The sequence below is a fragment of the Denticeps clupeoides genome, chromosome 8, assembly GCF_900700375.1.
Source record: "Denticeps clupeoides chromosome 8, fDenClu1.1, whole genome shotgun sequence".
NCBI classification, from domain to species: Eukaryota; Metazoa; Chordata; class Actinopteri; order Clupeiformes; family Denticipitidae; genus Denticeps; species Denticeps clupeoides.
The window spans coordinates 13,070,393-13,083,049 of NC_041714.1; the positions used below are offsets into that span (position 1 = coordinate 13,070,393).

General features: G+C 45.0%; 3 protein-coding genes across 3 annotated transcripts in view; 2 read left to right on the forward strand and 1 right to left on the reverse strand.

The window, feature by feature from the left end:
- Positions 1–995, reverse strand: part of ablim1b (actin binding LIM protein 1b) — a 56,588-nt gene extending 55,593 nt beyond the window's left edge. Inside the window, exon 1 of the mRNA XM_028989832.1 lies at positions 845–995. Coding sequence (XP_028845665.1) covers positions 845–857 — 13 coding nt within the window. The 5' untranslated portion in view covers positions 858–995. The remainder of the gene's footprint in view (positions 1–844) is intronic.
- Positions 996–1,477: 482 nt separating this feature from the next.
- On the forward strand, positions 1,478–7,492 carry tap2t (transporter associated with antigen processing, subunit type t, teleost specific). The gene is made up of 12 exons (XM_028988951.1): positions 1,478–1,548; positions 1,697–2,243; positions 2,328–2,442; positions 2,920–3,050; positions 3,507–3,712; positions 3,875–4,072; positions 4,147–4,275; positions 4,552–4,740; positions 5,209–5,382; positions 6,315–6,474; positions 6,676–6,812; positions 6,899–7,492. The coding sequence occupies exons 2-12, from the start codon at positions 1,745–1,747 to the stop codon at positions 7,091–7,093; spliced, it is 2,133 nt and encodes a 710-aa protein (XP_028844784.1). The 5' UTR covers positions 1,478–1,548; positions 1,697–1,744; the 3' UTR covers positions 7,094–7,492.
- A 2,646-nt stretch (positions 7,493–10,138) lies between these two features.
- Positions 10,139–12,529, forward strand: LOC114795886 (3-oxo-5-alpha-steroid 4-dehydrogenase 2-like). The gene is made up of 5 exons (XM_028989593.1): positions 10,139–10,750; positions 11,301–11,464; positions 11,798–11,899; positions 11,980–12,130; positions 12,227–12,529. The coding sequence occupies exons 1-5, from the start codon at positions 10,452–10,454 to the stop codon at positions 12,291–12,293; spliced, it is 783 nt and encodes a 260-aa protein (XP_028845426.1). The 5' UTR covers positions 10,139–10,451; the 3' UTR covers positions 12,294–12,529.
- Positions 12,530–12,657: the final 128 nt, after the last annotated feature.

Genomic DNA, 12,657 nt, shown 5'->3' on the forward strand with positions numbered 1-12,657 from the left:
AAGATTTGTGCTTTATTATGTTTTGACGCATTTTTTAAACTAAAAATGTAAGAAATTCTGCAACAAGGAATCTACCAAAATTAAAAGCTCAAAATGATCCAAGAATCTGCATGAAGTGCATGTGGAAGCGGAATAAGGGAAAAAGGAGTTCCCGCTGGCCTGTGTGGTGATTCTATCTTTAGATTTATTCCATGACTCCTTACGCTGGCACTGATGTTTGCCGTATTCCCGCTCCACCCTGAGCAACAGGCCATGGTGGAAGCCCTGGCAGATGATGGTTGCTCAGGTCCAGCCACACACAGGTCTTTACAGTTGCCGATTACACCCCAGTGAAGTCCTGATTCCTGTTCCACTCTGAGGACCAGATAATTCCTGCTGCTTGATGTGGATTCTGCCCTGTCCATTGAAGCAGCTAAAGCAGCACTAAAGGGTTATTGCTTCATGAACCAACAAGCAGGTCATAAATCTGCCCTGAACTCTGTACCACTCAGTGCTCTGTTGCATTTACTGTCAATTTTAAATTCCACACTCTATTTTCCTTGAAAGATCCAGAAATTCTCACATTTCCTTGCCAACCACTCAGTCTTCCACATTACCAGGAAAGTAGCAGTTCAGGCCAGCCACTCCAACCAATTTTTCAAAAGTGTTCATGTCTCGGGCATGCTTCAGCATACACCATCAGACATTTCTATAATAATGATGTATATGTGTGTGTGTGTGTGTGTGTGTGTGTCCTATCTCCACACTGACAATTTCATTATGAATTCATGCGCGCATGCCAATGCGAAATAATAAGTAACAGGCAAACAGAACGATTTCAATCCACAGAACCCGCCACCGTTACCTGCGGTTGACATGACGTGCGGACAGCGCGAAGAGTCCGGTCCGGTCCGGTCCGCTCACTGGAGCTGCTCAGGCTGTCGGACCTGGCGACTGTCGGCGGAGCCGCCACTGAGCCCCGCCCCGTCCCACAGGCTCCGCCCCGTCGCCGCTTGACCGAACTCCGCCGCTTAGCCCCGCCCCGTCGCCGCCTGACCGCACTCCACCGCTGAGCCCCGCCCCGTCCCAAAGGCTCCGCCCCGTCGCCGCTTGACTGCAGTCCTCAGAAGAGCCCCGCCCCGTCTCCGCCTGACCGCACTCCGCCGCTGAGCCCGCCCCACCCCACCAGGACCCGCCCCGACCCAGCTCCGGCGGACTTATGATGCACAACGAAAAAATATATTTTCTAAAAATGATAATTCATTAATTTAAATGCATTATTCAGCTCGTTCGTTATGTGCTCGTGGAACTCTTGTAACATTTTAGGATAATGAATACATTCCAATTCATTTTCCAAATAAAATAGGATTTGTGACCATGCATCCGAGTAAACTATTGTATTCAGCGCCCCCTTGTGGAAGTTTTTGTGTAGTGTAGTGGTGGGAATGAAAGAAAGGTGCTACCATCGTGTGGTTTCATTTTGTCACTGCTGCTTACTGCCGTCACTTCCGCCACTAGACAGAGACGGAAAACGAAAGTAAAACAGGGGCGAGGTGACCTGCAGCAATGGTAGAAAAAATTATTATTATTTCTCGAATAAAAGTTTCCTTCCTCGTATTAAATCATTTCGTCGCTCTTTTGATGCCATATGTAGCTGTTTTGGTTCAGTGTTTCCGCGTAAGCTCCGTTTTAACAGTCATGTCCTGATGTGCTGCAGGTTAAATCATTTCACTGGATGGACCTATGATGACTCGTGGCTCCAGAGATGTTTACTGATGTTCTTAAGGGATGTGTTGTGGTCCTGGGCCTTGATGCCCTTCTGTGGACACTGGCCGGGTTCCTGCTGGTCCAGTCTGAATGCGCCAGCAGCAGTTCACTCCTGGCATGGCTGTGGACCTTTAGGGTGCTGAGCTGGGTGCTGTTGCACAGTGTGGTGCAGGTCGTCTCCCCTGTGAAGGAGTGTCCAGCTCTGAAGCGTTGGGTGGCCACGCTGTGCCTCGTCACTCCAGTCTACGAGAGCTTGAAGGCCATGGTCCCGCTGTCCCAAGCTCACAATGCAGCCGTCCCCGATCCAGGAAAAGTGATCTTGGCCGCACTCGCTTCCTGCCTGGCCTGTCTGCTGTGGGAGTGGGTGTTCACCGGTGACGGAAGGGCGAGGGGTGATGCCACTGCCCGGGCACTGCTGATGAGGGCCATGCGGTACTCGGCACCAGACTACCTACACCTGGGAGCGGCCTTCCTCTTCCTTACTCTGACAGCTGTCTGTAAGTGTGCTGGTCAGCCAGTATTAAGCTAAGTGATGCTGAGAAGCGCTCACTCACTTGTTAACTCTCTTCTCTTTACCGGAGGTGAGACGTACATGCCCTACTACATCGGGAAAGTGGTCGATATTTTAAGCCACAAGTACGAGTACAGCACATTCATGTGGGCTATAGTGTGCATGGGCCTATTCTCGCTGGGAAGGCAAGTGAGATTTTTTTTTTCTGGACCAGTGATCGGTTTTTGCCAAATTTATAATTTCTTGACTGACATGTTTTTAAAGCTCTGATACATGTCATTTGAAATAATTGATTTTATAGATGAATGAGGGGGTGACACAAAATATTTATATGGCACCACCAAATTTGGACATACGATCAGTAATTACAGGGACAGTCCCCCTCGATCAACTTAACTCTTAAGTGTTAGGGGACACAATGGTAGAAAGTGGGGTTTGAACCTGTGACTTTGTTCTCTTCATGTTCAGAGGTCAGTGTCTTACCCACTGATAATACTCAGAAAAAAATTCACATTATCAATGCATGAACCCAGATCTTTGTCTTTAATACACTAGTATCTACATGCAGCGTAGTTTCAGGCATGAGTGGGGTGCGGGTCAGTAATGTTTTTCTGGCCGCCGTGTCACTGGCCACTTGGTAACCCAGTCGTTGAATCTCACAGCTCATTATTTGGCGGCCTGCGTGGGGGAATGTTTATGTGCAGCCTGTGCCGCATGAACAAGAGAGTCCGACACATGCTGTTCCAGAGCCTCATGAAACAGGACATCAGCTTCTTTGAGGAAAACAAACCAGGTGAGAACATTTATTTAACATTTTCAACATTTATCAGACGCCCTTATCAAAAGCAAATTGCTGTCAGTAGTTTTGATGACAGTCCCCCAGGAGACACAATGCTCATATTTACATTTACATTTACATTTTACATTTACAGCATTTATCAGACGCCCTTATCCAGAGCGACTTACAATCAGTATTACAGGGACAGTCCCCCTGGAGCAATTTAGGGTTAAGTGTCTTGCTCAGGGACACAATGGTAGTAAGTGGGATTCGAACCCGGGTCTTCTGGTTCATAGGCGAGTGTGTTACCCACTAGGCTACTACCAACCTGCTCAGGGACACAATGGTTTGAACCTGTGACTTTGTGGTCTTCTGGTTCATAGATGAGTGTGCTACCCCCTAGGCTACTACCACCCTACTTTTTTCCATCCACACACTCTGTGCCTGTGTCTCTGCCCTGGACTGATGCAGGAAGCCTGTCCTCAAGGCTCATCTCGGACACGGATAAGATGGGTCGCTCAGTGGCGATGAACCTGAATGTTCTGCTGCGGAGCGTGGTGAAGACGGTGGGCATGTTGTGGTTTATGCTCGGCCTCTCCTGGCAGCTCACCGGCCTCACCTGCCTGGAGATGCCGCTGCTCGCCCTGCTGCAGAACAGCTACAACTCCTACTCCCAGGTAACACCACCCAGATGTCTGCACATCCAGAAAGTAAGCATTACGTTTAACACATCATGGTGCCATCTGAAGGCTAATTCTTATATCTTGATGCATGGTGGTAAATATCACTTTTGCAAAATCTGAAAACAATGTATAATAACGTTCATATTTATTTGTCAGGACCTTTCCAAGAAGCTGCAGGACAGTCAGGCTGAAACCAAAGAGCTTGCAAGCGAGATCATCTTTACGATGAAGACGGTGCGGAGCTTCAACGCAGAGGAGAATGAGTGGAGGAGGTACCAGGGGTCTCTGGAAAAGACCCGCCAGATCCGGCACCGAAAAGGCATCTACAGTGCCACCCACCTCCTGCTGCGTAGGGTAAGTGCAGTACCGAAGGAGATTTATGTTATATACACATTATTAAAATGACAAACATCTCTGTCTCTGTCCAGATGGTGACGTTGGGGCTGAAGGTGTTGATGCTCCTGCAGGGTCGACAGCTCATTGCTTCCAACCTGCTCAGCATGGGCAACCTGCTGTCCTTCATACTCTATCAGAAGGACATGGTCACCAACATGAGGGTAGGCTTCTTGAGAGCTGTCAGTCATGCCTATTGTCTTGTCCCCTTAAAAGCTTTGTTTATATAAAACATCATCAGAGTTCATCTTCTGGGTGTCAGAAATAATTACACTCTGACAAAAAGGGCTGCGTGGGTAGTTAGCCCCTCCTCTCCAAAATACAGATAAATAGCAAGAAGCAACTACCTGTTTCTGTCTGTTTAATTCTTTAAATCCTGAAGACTTCAAAGTTTATGATGTTGTTCAAACTCTAACTTTGACTTATTCTTGTGATCTCAGCAACTAGTCTACATCTACGGGGACATGCTGAACACCGTCACTGCCTCTGTGAAGGTTTTCCAGTTGCTTGACCGCAAACCCAAAATGAAGGAGGTGGGGCATCTGGCCCCCCCAAATCTGGAGGGCAAAATAAACTTCTGCAATGTCAGCTTCTTCTACCCCTCCCGCCCGGACATACTTGCCCTGAAGGTACCAAAGCATGGCAAATCAGATTTTTTTTATTCAATACACCCTGCACTGGTGAATATAGAAAAAGAAAGTGAAGTGATTGTCATTGTGAAACACTGCAGCACAGCACATGGTGACACAACAAAATGTCTCCTCTGCTTTTAACCCGTTGGCGGATCGGGATTCGAACCAGCAACCTTCTGATTACAGGGCCGCTTCTTTAACCGCTAGGCCACCACTGCCCCCAAAATCTATTTCTGTAGAAGAAACAGATTCAGTGTCACAAATCATTAAAGTTTAGCATCTTGCTACCGAATTTTTGGGGGAATTTTGCTCTTGTTAATTTTTAAAGAACAGTAAATCTGTCCATCACAGCTGAAATGTATTTCTAATCACCAACATATTTCTTTCCAATTTACCAGTTAAGGCTCATCCTAGATGTTGCCACATGAGTCTTATTATTGTATCCCTGATCATTGGTTAAAACAGGGAGTGACCTTTGAGGTGCATGCTGGGAAGATGACTGCACTGGTCGGGCCTTCTGGCGGTGGGAAGAGTTCCTGTGTCAACCTGCTGGAGCGCTTCTACGAGGCCAGCGAGGGGGAGGTGCTGCTGGACGGGGAGCCAATTCATCAGTACCAGCACCAGTACCTGCACAGGAAGGTCCAGATGGCTAAGCTCAGGCATTTCTAAAGTCCTTCGGCAGAGATATCGCAAATAATTTAGCCTTAATTCCATTCTGAAAACGGTGCTGATCTACTGCTCTGAGTAACATTCCACACATAAAGTAACATGGAGAACCAGTGTGGAGAACCATGTAGCTCCAGTGGCGCAACCAGTTAGCGCACGTTACTTATAAAGCAGTGTTTGATGAGCTGTGCCGAGGTTGTGAGCCTCACCTGGTGCAACGTATATTTAAGAACTTTAATCTTAGATCATCTCATTGGTTCTGAAGAACACCGAGTTCCCTTTAGCAGTTGCCATGGCACACCTGACAATTTCCCACATTTGGATGGTAGTAGCCTAGTGGGTAACACACTCGCCTGTGAACCAGAAGACCCAGGGGGACTGTCCCTTTAAATACTGATTATAAGTCGCTCTGGATAAGGGTGTCTGATAAATGCTGTAAATGTAAATGTACATTTGGGCACAGTCATCCTTTAATATATACAGTTATCATGTTTGTCATACCACATTGTGCACATGCTTGACAGCTTCAGAAGTGGGAATTGTAATAAACCAAAAAAAAGGTGTGGATGCCAAGGTGCCAGGGGTGGTTGCAGTTTGTACCAAACTCATGCTAAACAATATGTAAGCAACACTTGAAATAGCTCAATTTGTTGGCCTAATTAGATTTACCTTATTTTGAGATTCCACAAAAATTTCTTCTGAGAGTGTATCTAAAAATGCATTCTTTCATTATTATCATATAATACCATCATGTTCATGAACACACTTTGTTCTTATGGTTCTAATACATGCCAAATCAAATCTATGCAGCACATGAATAAAGAATATAGACCTGATGTTGGGCCGAATTGTAAGTCGGCATCATTATTTACAGATTTTATGTTGTACCTATGTTCACGTCACAGATGGCCATGGTTTCCCAGGACCCCGTGCTTTTCTCTGGTTCTGTAAGACACAACATCGAATATGGCCAACCAGGGTGCAGCATGGACATGGTGGAGGACGCAGCAAGGAGAGCCAATGCCCACAACTTCATCTGTAAACTGGAGCAGGGCTATGCCACGGGTAGATAGATGCACACGAAAAATGACCAACATTTACAGCAACAATACTGCCATAACATTTAGCATTAAACACTTAAAATGGGACCCAATGTATTTAAAGATACACCACGGTGTGAGTGATTTCTGTTATGGAACAGAAACAGTTCATTGTTGTGTGTGTGCCAGTGGTCTGGCTGCAGTTTTCTTTTTGGCATCTTGGTAGATGTTGGCGAGTGTGGTGGTCAGCTGTCAGCTGGTGAGAAGCAGTGCATCGCCATTGCCCGAGCCCTGGTGTGCCAACCCCTGATCCTCATCCTGGATGAGGCGACCAGCAGCATGGACATCAACACACAGCATGCTGTATGCAATCTTATAAAAACTCAGTTAACAGGCCTTATCTACAGTAGGTTCAGCATAAAATAAATCCTTCCTGCCAATCTTGTCAGGTTCAAGACGTTCTGGCTGGGAAAGAGGGCCAGACAGTGCTGGTGGTGGCTCATCGGCTTCAAACTGTGGAGAAGGCAGACCACATCATCTTCCTGCAGGACGGCGAGGTGGTGGAGCAGGGCACACACCAGCAGCTTATGGAGAGTAGGGGGCAGTACCACCGTCTCAGAGAGGAGCTGTTTGTAGTGGACTAACAGTGTGTGTGGTCATTCATTTTTTAGCGAAACCGGACCCCAGACCATCATGGGAACTTATTTCATTGCTAAACACTGCTGAGAAAGGGGAATAATGGAATATGCAGATATAGAGAATCTTTCTCATGTGATGGCCTAACAGGATGACCACATAGTCACAGGTTCAAAACTCACTTACTACTATTGTGTCCCTGAGCAAGGCACTTAACCCTGAGTTGCTCCAGGGTTAAGTCACTGTGTCCACTGATTGCAAGTCACTCTGGAATATGGGCACTTTGCATTTCGAATTAACATGCTCACTGTTCTCATTTTATTTGTGTATTTGTATTGCATTGTCCATTGATTGTAAGATGTAAACATGACCGACTGCTGTATACAGTGGAGGAAATAATTATTTGACCCCTCGCTGATTTTGTAAGTTTGTCCAATGACAAAGAAATGAAAAGTCTCAGAACAGTATCATTTTAATGGTAGGTTTATTTTAACAGTGACAGATAGCACATCAAAAGGAAAATTGAAAAAAATAACTTGAAATAAAAGATAGAAACTGATTTGCATTTCATTGAGTGAAATAAGTATTTGAACCCCTACCAACCATTAAGAGTTCTGGCTCCCACAGAGTGGTTAGACACGCCTACTCAATTAGTCCCCCTCATTAATGACACCTGTCTTAACTAGTCACCTGTATAAAAGACACCTGTCCACAGAATCAATCAATCAGGCAGACTCCAAACTCTCCAACATGGGAAAGACCAAAGAGCTGTCCAAGGATGTCAGAGACAAAATTGTAGATCTGCACAAGGCTGGAATGGGATACAAAACCATATGCAAAAAGCTGGGAGAGAAGGTGACAACTGTTGCTGCAATTGTTCGAAAATGGAAGGAGCACAAAATGACCATCAATCGACCTCGGTCTGGGCTCCACGCAAGATCTCACCTCGTGGGGTCTCAATGATTCTGAGAAAGGTCAGAAAACATCCTAGAACTACACGGGAAGAGTTAGTTAATGACCTCAAAGTAGCTGGGACCAAAGTCACCAAGAAAACCATTGGAAACACATTACACCGCAATGGATTAAAATCCTGCAGTGCTCGCAAGGTCCCCCTGCTCAAGAAGGCACATGTGGAGGCCCGTCTGAAGTTTGCCAATGAACACCTGAATGATTCAGAGAGTGACTGGGAGAAGGTGCTGTGGTCAGATGAGACCAAAATTGAGCTCCTTTGCATTAACTCGTTGTGTTTGGAGGAAGAAAAATGCTGCCTATGACCCCCAAAACACCATCCCCACTGTCAAGCATGGAGGTGGAAACATTTTGCTTTGGGGGTGTTTTTCTGCTAAGGGCACAGGACAGCTTCACCGCATCAATGGGAAAATGAACGGAGCCATGTATCGTAAAATCCTGAGCGACAACCTCCTTCCTTCTGCCAGGAAATTGAAAATGGGTCGTGGATGGGTGTTCCAGCACGACAATAACCCAAAACATACAGCAAAGGCAACAAAGGAGTGGCTCAAGAACAAGCACATTAAGGTCATTGAGTGGCCTAGTCAGTCTCCTGACCTTAATCCAATAGAAAACCTATGGAGGGAGCTGAAACTCAAAGTTGCACAGAGACAGCCTCGAAACCTTAGTGATTTAGAGATGATCTGCAAAGAGGAGTGGACCAAAATTCCTCCTAAAATGTGTGCAAACTTGGTCATCAACTACAAGAAACGTTTGACCTCTGTGCTTGCAAACAAGAGTTTTTCCACTAAGTATTAAGTCTTTTTTGTTAGAGGGTTCAAATACTTATTTCACTCAATTAAATGCAAATCAGTCTCTATCTTTTATTTAAAGTTATTTTTTTCAATTTTCCTTTTGATGTGCTATCTGTCACTGTTACAATAAACCTACCATTAAAATGATACTGTTCTGAGACTACAAAATCAGCGAGGGGTCAAATAATTATTTCCTCCACTGTATATCAAGATGGTCTGTGCATGGAAACAAAAAATCCTTTTATCATCCTGGAATCTATCATCTATCATCCTGGAAATAGATTCTCTCCAGATCAAACAGGATTCTATACCTCCTCTTGTGCTGTGTTGACGTTTTAGGCCGCTGCCCTGCTAGAAGATTGGGTGACCACCCAGGCTTAGTTTCTTAGTACATGCAGCCACATATATTTTATAAATGTCCATAATAAGGTCTCCAGAGCAACTAGAGGAAAACCTTCCCCAGACTTAAGGCTGAAACCTGAGTCTGGCAAGCCACAAACGTTAAGTGGATAGTACATCATGAGCACAGGAAGTGTTGTAGCAGTCGCTGCTTAAACTGAAATGCAAATCAGGTAGAGCAAGCCCACCCCAGGCCCACGGCATAGGGTGAACATAACCACAACCATCTCTATAGCTGAGCTCCAGTAGATGGAAGAGAAGCCAATATAGGGTATTTGAGAGAAGCATGGGGGATTTTTGCTGCCATTTTCTAGTTCATGAGGAGAGTTCACTTGACTGAGTCCAATTTTTATCTCTGTATGATTTGTGTGAAATGAGGAAATTAAATCTGATCTTGGCCGAATTTAATAATCACAAGTATCATGATTTGCATTTCAGGCTAGGGTGATAATACTCAAGTTTCATCATCTCAGAATTTTTGTAAACTCCACCCACCAATAGTTATTTCTGAAAGATCTAAAAGAAAAATGGGTATTCCTTCATGCATCAGGCACTGTCCCATCCCACCTATCCAGGATGCAACCATGGTCCTTTTCCATGAACCACACCCTCTCAGGCACCATGCATGTATGGATGTATGGATTTTCCAAAATCACTCCATTTATTTGTATTTTGATATTTCATATATCTGGTAAATGTGGGCAGCTGTTGCTGAAAATCCCCATTACTAAAGATTTACAATAAATCCAGCATGTTTCTTTTTTTTTTTTTTTTGGTCTCTGGCTCCAGTGAAAATTCTAGTGAGGATTTGCCGTTACTTTATGGAGACCATTAATCCCAGTGTTGAAGTAATGTTGATGATTCAGTTTATGCAAGAGTCTGGATGGCCGCCTGGTCACGATTACATGGTCAGTTTTTGGTCAAAATATCTGTCACAGCTGTCCACCGCATCAAATCACACTATTTCATGCTACAGATATCTCATGTGGCAAACCTTAAATCCAAAGTCGGCCACGTGATGGTCCTTAAGTTTCACAAACTCCTATTCTGCCTTCAGTGCAATCAGAGCGCACACAGCTGAACAAAAAAGACGCATTCTCACATTTCAGCAGCCTTTCTGTTGGGGAGGAGTCGAGGCTTTTTAACCCTCTCTCGCGTGGGTCAGGAGTTTCACTGATCAAGTTAAGGCAGTTTGGGACCTGGAATGTCACACACTGAACAGAGCCTCATGTTGTGCCAGGACATCCTGATATGGTTCTTCTGCGTGGTGCTGATCATCACTGGGTCGATCAACTTCATTCGGTTTTGGAAAACCCCAGCCACCTATGGCCGCTATACTGCTCTTTCGCCCGGCGAAAAGCTGGTACCCGCCAAGGTGGCCTGGTTCTTCCAGGAGCTGCCTTCCTTTGTGGTACCCCTGCTCCTGCTGATGACATCTGACAGACATTCGACGCTGGGGATGTATCTGCTGCTCGGGACCTTCTGCCTGCACTATTTCCAGAGGTAGGTCCGAAAATTGTTTGCATTGGAGAACTTAATGCACAGAGGTGAAATGTCTGCATTTCATTAAAAAAAAATTTGTCTTATTTCTATGAATCACCCTGTGGGTGAACAGGCTTTAATGAGATTTAAACGTTTTTAAACTAAGCTAGATTTGGGCAGTTCCAGTAAGCTGCTTATCTGCTGAAAAATTGCTGAGAACAATTGAAAACTGTGAAAAAGCTCTGTGAAAGATTTGTCATTATCGCACAAAACTGACACATCAACAAGAAAAAAGGGAATTTGTGATAACAGGCTCTTATGGTAAATGAAATGACACAAAATAAAAAAAAAAAAGAAGGGACATTATCATAACAGGGTTGTTGCCCTGTTTGACTTCAGCCCAACCTGTGATTTTATTCATAAGCACCCTCTTGGGTGTCACAATGTATCAGGAATTTATCATGAGGCCAGGAATGATTACTCATACACACACACACACACACACACACACACGTAGACCTGCTGTGTCATTATTCGTTTATCTTTATTGTGGTGTTTTTTTGATTCCCAGAACGTTTATCTACTCGCTGCGGACACGGGGCCAACCATTTCCCATCAACATCATGGCCACCGCCTTCGCCTTCTGCACGCTCAATGGTTTCCTGCAGGGACACTACCTGCTGCACTGCGCCACATACGAAGCCACATGGCTGTCAGACGGACGTCTTGTGACTGGTGAGGAGAGCGTAATGTAATACTTCTTTACCCCAGGGATGAAAGCATGTGTTATTTTTCATAATCACATCTGTTTTTCCATCTGAAATGTATCGTTAAGGAGGAAAGAGTTAAAACGCAGACGTGCCGATTGCCATGGGGAATATTTTTCTCCTGTGTTGACCATTGCCATGATTAGAGCTTTTCACTTTCATGTTTTAAAGCAGGCTGCATGAATCTTGAGTGTGGGAATGGCTATTCTGCAGATGTGTAATTGGCCACTTATTATATAAAATCCCCCAAAATAACCCTACAAACTAGTCCCATCAGATATGTTGCTGGATTCTTGTCCAGGATTAATGTTGTTCTTCCTGGGAATGGCCATCAATATCCACAGTGACTGCATCCTTCGCAACCTGAGAAAGCCTGGAGGAACCAAGTATAAGATCCCCAGAGGTAACAGTTGCACACTTTCACAGCCGTTGATGGCTGAAGAAAGAAGACCGTCATCTAAAATTGTGCCTGTCTGTCTGCAGGAGGCCTGTTTGAATACGTGTCTGCTGCAAACTTTTTGGGGGAGATAATGGAGTGGTTTGGTTACACCATAGCGACCTGGTCCTTTCCGGCACTCTGCTTCGCCTTTTTCAGCTGCTGCTTCATTGTGACACGAGCCTGTCATCACCACAGGTGCCACCACACCACCGAAGTCTGCACTCAGGTCTTCCGACTTCACAAAACCTTTACGAGAAAACTTATTTTTTTCCTGTTCTTGAACTGTTACAGATACTACCTGGAGAATTTTAAGGATTACCCCAGAAAAAGATGTCGTCTCATCCCCTTCGTCTTTTAGTCAGACCACAATCTTGTGATTTCTGCAAGACAACCAGAAAATGGGGCAGATTAATCAAGGGAAGGAAGACTCATCACCATCTATCATGGGCTATAAATATAAAAGGATGATAGTGCAGGACATTTCAACATCCTGCTCCTTTCCTATATTAATTTATTTTCTTTCCTTTCGCGGTCTCTGTGTGTCCTGTTGCAACTGTTGCTCAGACGGATTAAATTGTGAGTCTGGGAAGCTGAGTGGCTTCAGACCACACGTTTTTTTTTTAAGAATAAGAACCCAGACTGCAGATTTCACTAATCCCGGAGTGACACAGTGGCAATAAAAGCAGCATTAATACACTTCCTCGGGTGAGAGGACAGCGAAC

Bases quoted from the DNA above. Each gene is read 5' to 3' on its own strand.
- tap2t (XM_028988951.1), top strand. From the start codon at position 1,745: ATGTTTACTGATGTTCTTAAGGGATGTGTTGTGGTCCTGGGCCTTGAT. The intron at 2,443-2,919 runs GCAAGTGAGATT...TGAATCTCACAG, and splicing joins GGCCTATTCTCGCTGGGAAG to CTCATTATTTGGCGGCCTGC. The intron at 3,051-3,506 runs GTGAGAACATTT...GGACTGATGCAG, and splicing joins CTTTGAGGAAAACAAACCAG to GAAGCCTGTCCTCAAGGCTC.
- LOC114795886 (XM_028989593.1), top strand. From the start codon at position 10,452: ATGTCACACACTGAACAGAGCCTCATGTTGTGCCAGGACATCCTGATA. The intron at 11,465-11,797 runs GTGAGGAGAGCG...ATTCTTGTCCAG, and splicing joins AGACGGACGTCTTGTGACTG to GATTAATGTTGTTCTTCCTG. The intron at 12,131-12,226 runs GTGCCACCACAC...GAACTGTTACAG, and splicing joins CGAGCCTGTCATCACCACAG to ATACTACCTGGAGAATTTTA.